This window comes from Panthera tigris, chromosome F2 (genome assembly GCF_018350195.1).
Source record: "Panthera tigris isolate Pti1 chromosome F2, P.tigris_Pti1_mat1.1, whole genome shotgun sequence".
Taxonomy (NCBI): domain Eukaryota; kingdom Metazoa; phylum Chordata; class Mammalia; order Carnivora; family Felidae; genus Panthera; species Panthera tigris.
In genome coordinates this window covers 5,236,439-5,251,374 of record NC_056676.1, presented here as the reverse complement: position 1 = coordinate 5,251,374, position 14,936 = coordinate 5,236,439, and the positions used below count along the sequence as shown (strand labels likewise).

Here is a 14,936-nt window from a genome sequence, read left to right as displayed (position 1 = left end):
TTGTCTGTTGAAACACAGGGACAGGCGAGTCGATCCTGTCTACCTCTTCTCTGAACTACTGTCTCATATATTTGCTGTGTCACTCATTTCAAACATAATTATAAATTCTCTCCTGTCAGTTATTTTTGTCTCATGTGTTTCCTTTCTCCCCGGAGTTAGATTATGAGTTCTTAACGGAGATCATGTTTCACACTTTTGCATATTTTATTCTGCTGAGCTAATAACAAGCTTCTTGAAAAAGTCACTGAAATATGCCAATTTTTTCAAATTTTAACATTAAATATATAACGAGACTCACCACGAATGGCTATCCCAATGGAGTGATGTGAAAAACATATGTCAAAACAATACACTATGTTGTCAAAGAAACTAACATGGTTTTTACTATCAGTCTTCCAAGTAGAAAGCATCAATGTTTCTTGGTTTTCTAAGTGAGTAATAATGAATTGTGCCTTCATCTTCTTGCCTCGAACGGAGCCAAGAGCAAAGCTACGTACTGCAGCCAAGACCATAAATTCTCTCAGAACAAGAATTGCAAGAGAGACCGTATCCAGTTCTGTAGGTCAGGGGTGAGCTGCACACCTACCAGGGCTTTCAGCCTAGCAGGTGCCTGCCTGCAGCCCCCAGGGCTAATCTCATCAGTCCTTACCCAACATTAGACCCCCTGAGAAGCAGACCGAGACATGAATGTGCCACACAATGTTTTGTGTTTGTTTTCGGTGGGCGGGGAGGCATGTTCTTGGGAACAGCACCGTCAGAAGAAAGGGCGGCAGGATTGCACATGGGAAGATGAATTGCAGTTCGTTTGCAACAGAAGCCTCGGCCATTTCTACTGAGAGCTCTGAGATTGCTCTTCAGAGTTCGTCCTTCCTTAAGGCCAGGGTGAATGCGGGCTGCCCCTGTGGGGATGTATTTGGAGTTACAAGTTCTCTCAGGGCACTTCTCTTGGATTCGGCTAAGAGCCATTAGAGTCCAGCACTCTCTCTAGGCGGGGGAAATGAGCACCTTAATCCTGAATTGGAGCGAGGGTAAGGGCATATCATGGCAACCACTACAGTCTACGTGCCACACTTCAGATCCACCTGCTTCACATATCAAGCTTAATTTCTATTTACTCGTCTAGTCATTCCCTTCATCCTTGTCAAGTACATCTGCTTATCTAGATGGCTTACTTGGTGGCCTGACTCAGACCTTCCTCCTTAAGGGATCTGAGCCCCTGGTCAGCATAACATTCAGATTCTCTGTGTGCTGCACATGTTGATTTGTTGCCAGGTTCGGCTAGGAAAAACCAGGAGACACCTCAGTGAATCACTTGGGCACTAAATGTATTCTTCTCTGTCGTGAAAATGTAACAGCTACCTCACTTCTCCCAATGATCAGAGTCAGTTACTCTTTCCAGGATGATGACTCTTCTTTGCCTGCTGATATCCCAGTGCAAGAAGCCCAAGTGACTGAGAGGCATTTGGGGCTTAAAATTTAACAGGACTTTTACTATGTTCCCTGATGTAAGCATTCTCCTTTTGGGGACCGAGATCATCAGACCCACAGAGTCTAGATTTGGGGTAAGGGATATATAAGTCCCTCAAGTTGGCCGCTGGAAGTCACGGTACACCGAGCCACTCCTAATCTACCTCATAGCTCTTGGACCCATATATTCAAACTATCAAGGACATAACACTATGCAATAATCATTAAAACTGCATATTGCCAGGGGCACCTGTGTGGCTCAGTCAGTTAGGTGGCTGACTCTTGATTTCATGATCTGACTGTTTGTGAGTTTGAGCCCTGTGTTGGGCTCTGCACCGACAGTGCAGATTCTCTCTCTCCCGCCCTTGCTGCCCCCCCCAAAATAAATAAACAAACATTTTTAAAAAGTGCATATTTCCAGTGGACAGGCTTACCCTGGCCTGGTGCTCCCCCCTGGCCCTAAACCTAGTGGGTGTTGTACCATGACCCAGTGCTTGTACACAGGCCACACAGGGGACATCCCTTGAATGCCTGGCTTTGTGTGAGGGCTTGTGTTTCTCAGTGTCAAGAGGCTGAAACATTGTAGAGATAATTCTTGGCAGGCTACCATATTCAGGGCCCTGAACAGACAGGCAGACACTCCCTCAGTCTTCCTACAACCACCCCTTGAAGCCTGGGAAAGGTAGCTGTTCACCTAATACATAGAAATAAACACAGAGTCAAGCAAAATGAAGAAACAGAAGACTATGCTCCAAACAAAAGAACAAGATAATATCCCAGAAAAACAAAACAAACAAAGCCACAACACACACACACACACACACACACACACACACACACACACACACATACAACCTTTAATGGAAGATAAGTAATTTACCTAATAAAGAATTCAAAGTAATGCTCATTAAGATGCTCACTAATCTTAGGAGAATAGATGGACACAGAGAGAACTTCAACAGAGTAATAGAAGCTATAAGAAAGAACCAAACTGAAGCCACAGACTGAAGAATACAATAACTGAACTGAAAAATATGCTAGAGGGGTTCAACAGCAGACTAGGTGAAACAGAAGAAAGGATCAGCGACCTGGAAGACATGGCAGTGGAACTCACCCAAACAGAGCAACAAAGAGAAAAAAGAATTTTAAAAGGTGAAAATAAGGGACTTTTGGGACAACATCTGTTAGAAAAGCATTCACTTATATGGTTATCAAAAGGAGAGAGAAAAAAGAAATATTTGAAGAAATTATTTGAAGAATATTTGAACATTATTTGAAGAAATAATGGCTGAAAACATCCCTAACCTGGGGAAGGAAACAAACAGATCCAGCAACTCCACAGAATTTCAAATAAGATGAATCCAGGGATCCACCTCAAGATACATCATAATTAAAGTGTCAAAGATTAAAGACAAAATCTTAAAACAGCAAGAGAAAAACAACTTGTTATGTACAAAGAAACCCATAAAACTATGAGCAGATTTTTCACCGGAAACTTTGTAGTCCAGGAAGAGGTATCATGATATGTTAGCAATGCTGAAAACAAAAACTTGCAACCAAGGATATTATACTTGTAAGGTTATCATTCAAAATTGAACGAGAGATACAGTGTTTTCCAGACAAGTGAAAACCAAAGTAGTTCATCACCATTAAACTTGCCATACAAGAAATGTTAAACGGACTTATTTAAGCTGAAAGAAAAGGTACTAATTAGTAACAAGAAAATGTATGGAAGTAAAAGCTCACTGGTAAAGGTAAATATATAGTTAATTCAGTAATTACTTATAAAGCTACTATGAAAGTTAAAAGACAAGAGTGGTAAAAAAAAAGTAACTATAAATGTAAAAATTAAGAAATAGACAAAATAAAAAGATGAAATGTGACATCAAAAATACAAAATGTGGGAGTGGGCAATAAAAATGTAGTTTTAGAATGTGTTCAAACTTTTCTTGCTATTGACTTAAAATAGACCAGTATATACAGGCTGATATATGCAAGCATCATGGTAACCACAAAGCAAAAACCTATAGTAGATAAACAAAAAATAATGAGACTGCAATCTAAAAATAACACCAAAGAAAGGAATCAAACCACAATGGAAGAAAGCAAGAGAAAAAGAAAGAAACAGACAGAAACTACAAAAACAGCCGGAAAACAATGAACAAAATGGCAGTAAGTACCTACCTATCTATAATTACTTTTAATGTCAATGGATAAATACTCCAATCAAAAGACAAAGAGTGGCTGAATGGATAAAAAACAAGACCCATCTCTTCGCTGCCTACAAGAGACTTACCTCAGATGTAAGAAAACACCCAGACTGAAAGTGAAGTGTTGGAAAAAGATGTTTTATGCAGATGGAAACCAAGAAAAAAAAGTTGGGGTAGCTATACTTATTTCAGACAAAATAGACTTACAAACAAAGACTGTAATAAAAGATAAGCAGGGGATGCAGCAAGAAAATGTAACATTTATAAATGTTTATACATCATGCATAGGAGCACCTAAATATGCAAATCAAATATTAACAGACCTAAAAAGAGAAATCAATGACAATACAATAGTAGTAGGGGACTTTACCACCCTACTTACATCAATAGAGATAGGTCATCCAGACAGAAAATCAAGAAGGAAACACTGACACATTAGACCAGATAGATTAAACAGAACATTCCATCCAACAGCAGCAGAATACACATTCTTATCAAGTGCACATGGAATATTCTTCAGGATTGACCATATGTTAGGCCACAGAATAAGTCCACATAAATTTAAGAAGATGGAAATCATATCAAGCATCTTTTCAAACCACAATGGTGTGAAACTGAAAATCAATCATGGAAAATAAACTGGGAAAAATCACAAATATGTGGAGATTAAACAACATGCTACTAAATAACCAAAGGTTCAATGAAGAAATCAAAGGAGAAATAAAAAAAAACCTAGACAAATGAAAATGAAAATACATCATACCAAAATATATGGGATGAAGCAAAGGCAGTTTTAAGATGGAAATTCATTGCAATCCAAGCCTACATCAAGAAACAAGAAAAATCTTAAGTAAACAATTTAACTTTACACTCAAAATCTCAAATAAACTAACTTTACAGCAAAAGGAATGAGAAAAAGAGGAAACAAATGAAGCCCAAAGTCAAAGAAAAGAAGGAAGGAAATAATAAAGATCAGAGCAGAAATAAATGGAATAGACAGCAAAAAGATGATAGAAAATATCATTGAAACTAAGAGCTGGTTCTTTGAAAAGATAAACAAAATTAATAATCTCCTAGCTAGACTTAATAAGAAAAAGAGAGGGCTCAAATAAGTAATGTCAGAGGTGAAAGAAGGGAAGTTACAACTGATACCAAAGAAATACAAAGGATCGTAAGAGACTGCTATGAACGATAATATGCCAACAAATGACAACCTAGAAGAAATGGATAAATTTTTAGAAACGTAAAATCTTCCAAGACTGATTAATGAAGAAATAGAAAATTTGAATAGACCAATTTTCAGGGATATGGAAGCAGTAATCTAAACCTCCCAACAAAACAAAAGTCCAATCCCAGATGACTTCACTGGCGAGTTCTACCAAATATTCAAAGAAGATTCAATAGTTATTCTTCCCAAATTTTTCAAAATGTTGAAGAGGAGGGAGTATTTCCAAACTCATTTCACAAGGTCAGCATCACCTGGCTACAAAAAAGCAGAAAAGGATGCACAAAAAAGAAAATTACAGGCAAATATCCATGATAAACACAGATGCAAAAATCCTCAACAAATATTAGCAAACTGAATTCAACAATACAGGAAAAAGATTGTGTACTGTGATCAAGTGGACTATATTTCTGGGATGCAAGGATGGCTTATCATCCACAAATAAATCAGTGTGACACACTATGTTAACAAAATGAGGGGTAAAAAATGTTATGATCATTTCAATCAATGCATAAAAAGCATTGAAAAAATTTAACATCCATTAATGCTAAAAATGCTCAACAAAGCAGGCACAGGAGGAATGTACTTCAAACAATAAAGGCCATATATAACAAGTACACAACTAACATCATACTCAATGGTGAAAAACTGAGAACTTTTCCTTTAAGATCAGGAACAGGGCAAGATGTCTACTCTCAACACTTTTATTTAATATAGTGGTGGAGGTCTTAGCCACAGCAATCAAACAAGAGAAATAAATAAAAAGCATCCAAATTGATAAGGAAGAAGTTAAACTGTCACTATTTTCAGATGACATGATACTATACATAGAAGACTTTTCTAAAGCCTTCACCAAAAAACTTAGAACCAATAAACAAATTCAGTGAAGTTTCAGGATACAAAATCAACATACAAAAATCTGTTGTGTTTTTATACACTAACAACAAACTATCAGAAAGAAATTTAAAAAACATCCTTACAATTGTATTAAAAAGTATGTAGGAATAAATTTAACCAAGGAGGTGGTACATCTGTCCTCTAAAACTACAAGACATTGATGAAATAACTTGAGGAAGACACAAATAAATGGAAAGATATTCCATGCTCATGAATTGAAAGAATTAATATTGTTAAAATGTCCATATAACCCAAAGCACTCTACAGATTCAGAGTAATCCCTATCAAAATGCTAATGACATTTTCCCCACAGAAATAGAAAAAAAAATCCTAAAATTTATATGAAACCACAAAAGATTCTGAATAGCCAAAGCAATCTTGATAAAGAAGAATAAAGGTGGAGGCATCACACTCCCTGATTTCAAACTATATTACAATGCTGTAATAAAACAGTATGGTATTGGCATAAAAATAGAAACATTCATCAATGGGACAGAATGGAAAGATCATAAATAACCCCCCCACACACCCACACACACACATATATATATATGGTGAGTTAATTTATGGCAGAGGAGGCAATAATATGCCATGGAAAAAGATCAGTCTCTTCAACACATAGTGTTGGGCAAACTGGACAGCTACATGCAAAAGAATGAAAGTGGACCACTATCTAATACCATACACACTAATTTAAAATGGATTAAAGATTTGGATATATGACCAGTACCCACAAAACTCCTAGAAGAAAACATAGGCAGTAAGATCCTTGGCATTTCTCTTGGTGATATTTTTTGGATCTGACTCCAAAGCCAATGGCAACGAGAAGAAAATAAACAAATAGCACTACATCAAACTAAAAAGCTTCTGTACAGTGGAGGAAATCCTTAGGAAAACATAAAGGCAACATCTTCAATGGAGAAGATATTTGCAAATCATATATCTGCTCAGGTATTAATATCCAAGGTATATCAAGATCTACAACTCAATAACAACAACAAAACACAAACCATCTGATTAAAAATGGGCAGAGATCTGAATAGACATTTTTCCAAAGATATGTAGTTTGTCAACAGACATATGAAAATATGTTCAACATCACTCATCATCAGTAAAATAAAATCAGAATCACATTGAGATATCATCTTATACCCACCAGGATGGCTGTTATCAAAAAGACACAAAATAACAAGGCTGGTGAGGATGTGGAGAAAAGTGAATGTTTGTGTACTCTTGGGAATATAAATTCGTGGAGCCCCTATGGAAAACAGAAAGGAGATTTCTCAAAAAAGAATAATTTCAAAAAACCTGTCATATATTCCAATAATTCCACTTCTGGGTACTTATTTGAAGAAAACAAAAAAAATTATTTGAAAAGATATATGCACCTCTATATTCATTGCAACATTATTCACAGTAGCTCAGATATGGAAACAAAGTGTCTGTCAGTGAATGAATGGATAAAGATGTCACACACACACACACACACACACACACACACACACACACACTGGAATACTACTCAGCCATAAAAAAGAATAAAATCTTGTATTTGTAACAACACGGATGGACTTTGAGGGTATTATGCTTAAGTGAAATAAGTCAGATGAAGAAAAACAAATGCCATATGATTTCATCTTGGCAGGGTATCACCTCCAAAGGTAGCATCTCAGCTATGCCTTCAAGAAGCCATTGTATCACTCCATCAGGCCAGCAATTTCTGCGATGTGTGGTAAGTAATAATAACATGTATCCAATTATTTTGTTCCCATAGTCATCTTCCTAACAGGATCCTGTGGTCCAATGAGATGTATGAAAATTTCTTGTGTGGAACAAACATTCCGTAAGCCCTCAGAGAGTGGTGCTATGAGGCTCTGAAGGCAAGAAAAACAAGTCCATTTCCAAAATATGTGTCAATTCCAGTCAAGTTAAATTGCTGCCCCTTCCAGAATGAAAAGGGCCCACTGGCTGGTTGGTCTTCTCAAAGGATGGTGTCATACTGGGCACATGCCATTTATTTCTTTTGCTGACACACAGGACATTGGGCTGTGAGAGTAGCTAATTCAGTCTTGGTGGGAATCCATGTTTTCGGTATATTCAATGCCTCCTCCCCTGCCCCTGAATCTACTTCATTAATGACTCCATTGCAACAGCATCTGAAAGCTAAAGAAAGAGCCTGGCTGATGTCTGACAAGGCCATGTCTGGGTGGTGGTTTAATGCTCATTCCCTGGTATGTGCTATATGGTGGGTGTCATCGCATAAGACAAAGGCCTTCAAATTTCATCCTAACTTTCATAACTGCATTCACATGCCTTTTCCTCAGACCTTCTTGTCCCTGATTTTCCAGCTAAACCATTCATCTCTGTCCCTGCCTGACTAAACTATTCGCTTTGCCTATGGGCACCTATATTTCCTTTCCTTGGCAACTTTTCTCTTCATGCAAAGTGGAGGGCCAGCTGCATCCCTGCCCTGTCCTGTAGCTCTGCCCACTGGGAAGTTTCTTCTCTCTGTCCTTTCAGAGCCACCCTTACATGATGACCTGCGGCCTGTTTTCCAATTGCCCTCAGATGCTGAGCCAACTCATTTATAAATCAAGTTCATCCTTTTTCTCCCTTTGTGTCTGATATTCAAGACCCCTCCCTATGTGTGGCTCATCTGTGGCTGTTGAGGGTGAGGTACTGCCACCATAGTGGTGGATGTTATGGAATCTGATCGCTGATCTTGCTTGTTTCCTCTAGACTTGCCTCAGCCTAATGGTGGGCCTTCCATGACTTCTATGCCTGCTTGACATCATGACTTGGTAGATCTAACAGAAACTAGTTGACGATGGCCATCTCTGGCTTCAAGTTTAGGGATTCTATCTCTGCCAGTGCTGTTTTTTGAGAATTTCTAATTCTTTGCTGCAATGTTGTGGCCCTCCTCCAGAGACCTGTGGATCTATGTTGTGATTCTTCCATTAGGTTGTCATTTTCTTATTTATTTGCAAGAAATATTTACATATTCTGTATGTAAAGTTTTTTTTTTTTTAAGTAAAGATGAATTGCAAATACCTTCTCCCATTCAATGGATTGCTTTTTCTACTCTCTTCTTAGTCTTTTAAATCCATAATTCTTCTGGGATTGTTTGCTGTATATGATATAACGTAGAAGTCAAGACATTTTTTTTCAGATAGATATCGAGTTGACTCAGTGCCATTCACTGAGGAAACAACCCTTTTCTCAACAATACCTTTGTCAAAAATTGACCATATATGTGTGAACCTATTGCTGAACCCCGTGGATAGAATATCTGTTGTGTTACATTGGTCTATTTGTTTATGCTTGCACCACAACACCCTATGTCAAGTACTAGAGATTTATGATAAATTTTGACATTTAAAACTGTAAGTCTTTCAACTTTGTTGCTTTCTTCAAGATGGTGTATATTGTTCTTAGTTCTTTTCATTTTCATAGAAATTTTACAATTAACTTGTTAATTTCTATTTTTTAAGTTTATTTATTTATTTATTTATTTATTTAGAGAGATAACAATTGTGAGCAGGGGAGGGGCAGAGAGAGAGGGAGAGAGAATCCTAAGCAGGCTCCATACTGTGAACGCAGAGCTCCATGCGGGGCTCGATCTCACAAACCATGACATCATGACCTGAGCCGTGACCAAGAGTTGGATGTTTAACCCACTGGGCCACTCAGGTGCCCCTTAACTTGTTACTTTCTAAAAAAAAAAATTACTCTTGGGACTTTGAGATTTCATTGAATCTAATAGATAAATTTGGGGAGAATTGAAATCTTCCAACACTGAGTTTTTAATTTCATGCACATCTTATATTTCTCTGTTTAGTTCTTTAGTTTTCTTTAAATGTTGTTTTGTGTAAGTTTTATGCATCTTTTTTTAGATTTATCCCTAAGTATTTTATATTTCTATGCATTATAAATGGTTTCATTTTTTAACTTTTTTTCTAATTAATTTTTTTTTTTGAGGGAGAGGTAGAGAGTGGGGGAGAAGGGAAGAGGGAGAAAGAATCTTAAGCAGGCTACACGCTCAGCACAGAGCCTGATGTGGGGCTTGATCCCATGACCCTGGATCATGACCTGAGCTGAGACACTCAACCAACTGAGCCCCCAGACCCTCCCTCTAATTTTTTATTGATGGTTTATAGAAGCTCAAATAATTTGTAATGACTTCATTAAATTTGCTTTCTTATTTTGATATTTTATCTGTAGATTCATTTGGATTTTCCTTAAATAAAAGGATGTCTCTGAAAATAATAATTTAATTTTTTTCCTTTTTCAATCATCATACTGTTGTTTTTTTTCTGAATCATCCTTAATTCAAATTTATACTCCTTGGTTCCTTTCCACAAGTCTGTGGTGTTCTTCCTAGTTAAAAGAAATCCACAGGAATACCTATTATGAATATTCCATAGAAATGGAACCTATAAATAATTTCCATAGGCTCAGGGATTCATAACTTTCATTGATTTTTGTATTTTATTTTTTGAGGGGAGTGTACTCAGAATAGATCTATTACTGAACCTGCATTTTTTAATTTGTTACATGTCTCCTTGTAACTTGCATTGAGAATTTATGACTGGAAAATAAGCTGGAAAACTGTAGAACCCACTGTTTATTGGACAGATTTTAGGAATTCACAGTTTTCTAATTTGTTGTACTCTTCTTTGAAATCTGAAAGATCAATGGATGTGACTTCTAAACATACTTCCAGCCCTGAGTCTATCATTAAAGTTATCTAATTGTTGTTTTTCTCAATCATTGTTTTGAATGAAATTTCAGCTGTATGTTGTCATCAAAGGGAATGCCATTTCAAATTAGACTCTGAGTTTCTAAATGGAAGCATTTCTCAAATATGTAACCAAAAATTTCTCCCAAGTAAACATACAGATCTTTTAAAGATATTTTAATAAAGTCAAAACCACAGATATGAAAATGTGATGTTGAAAGGTATTTGGTGCATTGATAAAGTTCCCTCGAGGACTGTGGATGTTTAAAGCAACAGTTTGATTGAATAGAACAATAAATGCAGGGCTGAGTGTATTTTTTCTCTTTCTTTCTCATCTACTAGAAAAATATAGATAATAGAGCTCATTTATTTCCTTAACATTTCAGAGCTCTGCAGATGGGAAAACACAACCCAGTGGAAATTATTTCTGGCAACCTTGAGAAGATATGTTAGCATTTTGTGGCATTTCTTTCAGTGACATGTAAAGCATGGCTTTCCCTCATTGCAGTGTCACAGTGAAGTGTCACAATAAAGCCAAAATAGTGTGCCCTCAGGGAAAACTAGGGAAAGGGACCATTTTCCATGCACACACAAAGGGTAATATTTGTTATAAAGCCTTTCATTTTAGCTCCAAATGCTGCCTGGGCCATGGCTACTTTGCAATGGAGAAATGCACAGAATGTGAGATTTAAAGCAAATGTTATGTATAAATCTCGTGTAATTTATGTAAATATAAATAATATGTAAAAAATTAGAATGCATTTACGGACATACAAGCATGCATAAATCTATGCAGTATGCTAGGGAGAGAGTTTGTGATGTCGCATTGTGACAGCATCAGTCTCATGTTGATGGAGTCCAAGGAGCACTGAGCAGGGAGTCAGAACAGTTCTATCTTAACCTATTTTAGTCAGTAACAGCACAGATGTTATCTTCTCTATCCACCACATGTGATATAGAAATTATTATCCCTATTCGAGGGATAAGGAATTTGATGTTCCAAAAAATACAATTATTTTTTCCAGGTTACACAGATAATATTCTTTAAGGAACTTCCTACACACTATCAAACACAATCATTTATTTTAAGCTAAATTTGTACTTTCAGTAAAACCTTACATAGCCCCTTCATCCTTGCACAGTTAGTATTTGGACCTAAACACTGAACTTGAGTTTTATTACCATTAAATGTCATCTCATTAGGTTCACCCTACAACTCCAGACTATGGACACTTTGGGGATCTTAATTACATTTTGCAACATGATTTTCATTGCTGCAACTCAGTACTATCTCCAGATCTGACGAGCGTCCTACATACCTGCATCTAAATCATTGGGCAAAGCCCTGTGATAGCTTCCTTCCAGTTAGAGACGTGGCTGGTTGACTCAGGTATAACTTCACCCAGTTGCCAAATGCATATGGAAATTAGCAACTTCGTTGTTTTAATCTGGCAACACATAGGAGAAAACCCAGCAGCCTGGGATTCAAATATCAGCCACACCATTGACCAGATATGTGATTTTGAGAACGATACTTGTCTTTATAAGTCAATTTGGATAACAGTGTTAATGACACAAAGCTTGTAAGGATTGTCCAAGTAATAGATGGTCAGCCTCATTCATCAACCATCAAAGAAAGAAATGACAGTTTCCTCATCAACCAGTTAGTAAACCAGCCCCGCCACCCAGGTCTTACTGATCAGTGTTTCCTGCCACTGACAAATCTTTGTTTTGATAAACTTTCTTGGCCTTTTCCCTGGCACAGATGGTATGCTTAAAGTGGTTTTTAGAATCCGCTTTCTTTCCCTGCTTTAATACCTGAATGACATTTGCCAGGAGCAAATTTCTATTTCATTTTCTATGCATCTTCCTGGTTTGAGATAATAGTTTAGTGGTCTGGTATATTTTCTGAGCATCTTTAATGGAAGTTCACTCGACTCAGGACACTTTAACTCGTTTGGGGAAGTTCTTGAACTCTCCTCCCATACCTAGGAAACGTACCCGTTTTGCTAAGTTTCTCTGTCCCCCTTCCTTCCCAGGTCAGTCTCCTTGACGAAGCAAACTCGTGTAAGGGTAGTTCTGCTTCTTTTTGCACCTTCCCATTACCTCCCCACGTTGTAGACTTTTCCTTGAGAAACCAGCAGATTTAGGCCATGTAGGTTTCCACTTTCTGCAGTCTCCATATGAATGCTATATATCCACCACCATATAAAGGCAGGTTTTTGCTACCATAGTCATCTGATTATATTCCCTCTTGCTCCATCATCTGTACAGGGTCGCTTTAAATTTGGGCTCATCAGAGAGATTTTGCAAAGGGAAACTAGTTTATTTGGGAAGGTCACTGTTCTCTTCTGGAGGATAATTTTCAATCATCCACTTTTTAATCTTTTTTTTTTTTTTTTTGAAAGATTTCTAACCCTCTCGGATTATCTCTCTTTCTATATTCCTTTTTTCCTGGAAGGAATAGCCTTTTTTTTTTTCTCCCTCTGAAGTTTTTTAAATTTACTGTTCTAAGTTCAAGAATTCAGGTACAGCTATAATCAAATAATTTTTGTGAACGGGGCCACTGTCTTTGCATTGATGCTCCTAAGAGAACAATTCAAGTCCTTTATCTACTTGATAATATTACTGAGTATTCAGTAGTTTTTTTGTGATGGAGTAAGTAATATCTTATTACTCTAAGATTCTCTGTTCTGGATCTTTGCTTCTAAAGCTTTGTGCTTTTCTTCAAAGAGCATTTAATAAATATCTCTCACAGACTCACTGTGGGCTAAACCCTCTGGTCTTCCTGGATCTTGCCAAGAGAATGTTTGTCTTAACTTCAGCACATAGAGTGATCTGCATTAATTCTGAGTAAGCTATAGGTAGGAAATCTGTTTTGAAAGGGCCGCCCTCAGGAGCATTTCCAAATAAAATCATACGAGGACAAGAATAGGGATAAACTGTTGTCCATTTTTGTGAAATCCAATCTTATGTCTCCTCCTTTTATTTGTTTGTTCTGTGTGCCAAATGGGTGAAAATCAAAAGGCAGAGTGCCAGGTAGCATCTTTCCACCTTTTTTTATTTTTTCATTTTTTTATTTGTGACTGGAGATGGGTTGACAGAGTGTTCCTAGCTTACCCCTCCCTTTATGCTTTTTCCTTTCAGGTCAAAGCTCAGGATGTGGCATCTCAAGTTTGGTGCACAACTGCGGGAGAGATAAGCAGTTTGGGTAGCAAACAGCTATTCGAAAAACCTTGTGGTTTATCCATACTGGACACGTTTTGTGTGTGTGTGTGTCTGGTGGTATATTTTTCACATTAGCTGTTTCTTAGGATTAGCAAACCAGTACAAATCTTGTTCCATCCCTCCCTGGGTATTTAATGTAGTGCCAAGCAAAGCACAGATTAACATATGCTTACTCAGGATTAAGGATGATTTTTTTTTTTTTTTAAACTCTTCTGATAGGCAGTAAAATAGAATCCACACGGTTCAGTAGAGTCAATGGATGGGCTGTTTTCATTAGTGCCAACAACTAACCCTAAACCTTTGGTCCCAGGCGTCCACAGGCTTTGGGTTGCACTTCATGGAAATCAGATGGCAAGTAGCAGTAAAGTCTTTTCTCCATGTTCTTAATTTGCCTCAATCACTACAGTGCTGCGTACGATTGTTCCATGGCGAAGAAGAGGAGAGCTGCAGAGCAGGCTTTGGGCGTCCCAGTCAACAAGAGAAAATCCCTGCTAATGAAGCCCCGACACTACAGCCCAAACGTGGACTGCAGAGAAGAATGTGACGACAGGACCGAGGCGGAGGAGGAAGATGGCCTCCCGGAAGCCAGCGATCACACCGCCTCAGGTAGCGAGCAGGAGTGGCCCAAACTTTGTCTACTCCCTGGCACCAAAGACCCAGTCTTAACTTATGTAGAACATAGTCTGTGTGGCTGTAAAGGCAGATTCCCGTTTGGAAGCAAAAGCAAACCTTGCTTTCACTCAGCATCCATTTACTGAGAGCCGATGTTTTTCAGTCAGTAACTGTGGAGAGTCTAAATACAAGCCACGGAGAGTCCTTGCCCCGAGTCCATTTTCAAAAGTATAGAATTGGACTGTGCCTCTTTTTGAAGAAAATAAAAGATACTAAGCCTTAAAGAGAACCTCGACCCCCTAATAGGACGGATGTCTATCCCTGAAAGAACCCTTAAAAATAAAAGGGCAGACATATTTAAGCTTAAGGTATCTAAGATAGGACATCTATAAATAAAGCATTTACTTCTTTTGTTTTATAAACATGCAGAGTATTATTTAGCCACTACCCCCCCCTGCAAATATATTTGGTAATAACACAGACTAATTCCGGTGGCCTGTGACTGTAATATTTTTACCATTCTAAAAATAAGTACTTACAGCAATGGACTTAGCAGAAG

At 37.6% G+C, this 14,936-nt stretch overlaps 1 protein-coding gene across 3 annotated transcripts in view; it reads left to right on the top strand.

The window, feature by feature from the left end:
- The window catches only part of ST18 (ST18 C2H2C-type zinc finger transcription factor), a 108,599-nt gene that overhangs the window by 27,716 nt on the left and 65,947 nt on the right, over positions 1-14,936 (top strand). For all 3 annotated transcript variants that reach the window (XM_042972951.1, XM_042972950.1, XM_042972952.1), the window contains exons 4-5: positions 7,445-7,531; positions 14,172-14,371. In XM_042972951.1, the coding sequence (XP_042828885.1) occupies positions 7,445-7,531; positions 14,172-14,371 (287 nt within the window). The remainder of the gene's footprint in view (positions 1-7,444; positions 7,532-14,171; positions 14,372-14,936) is intronic.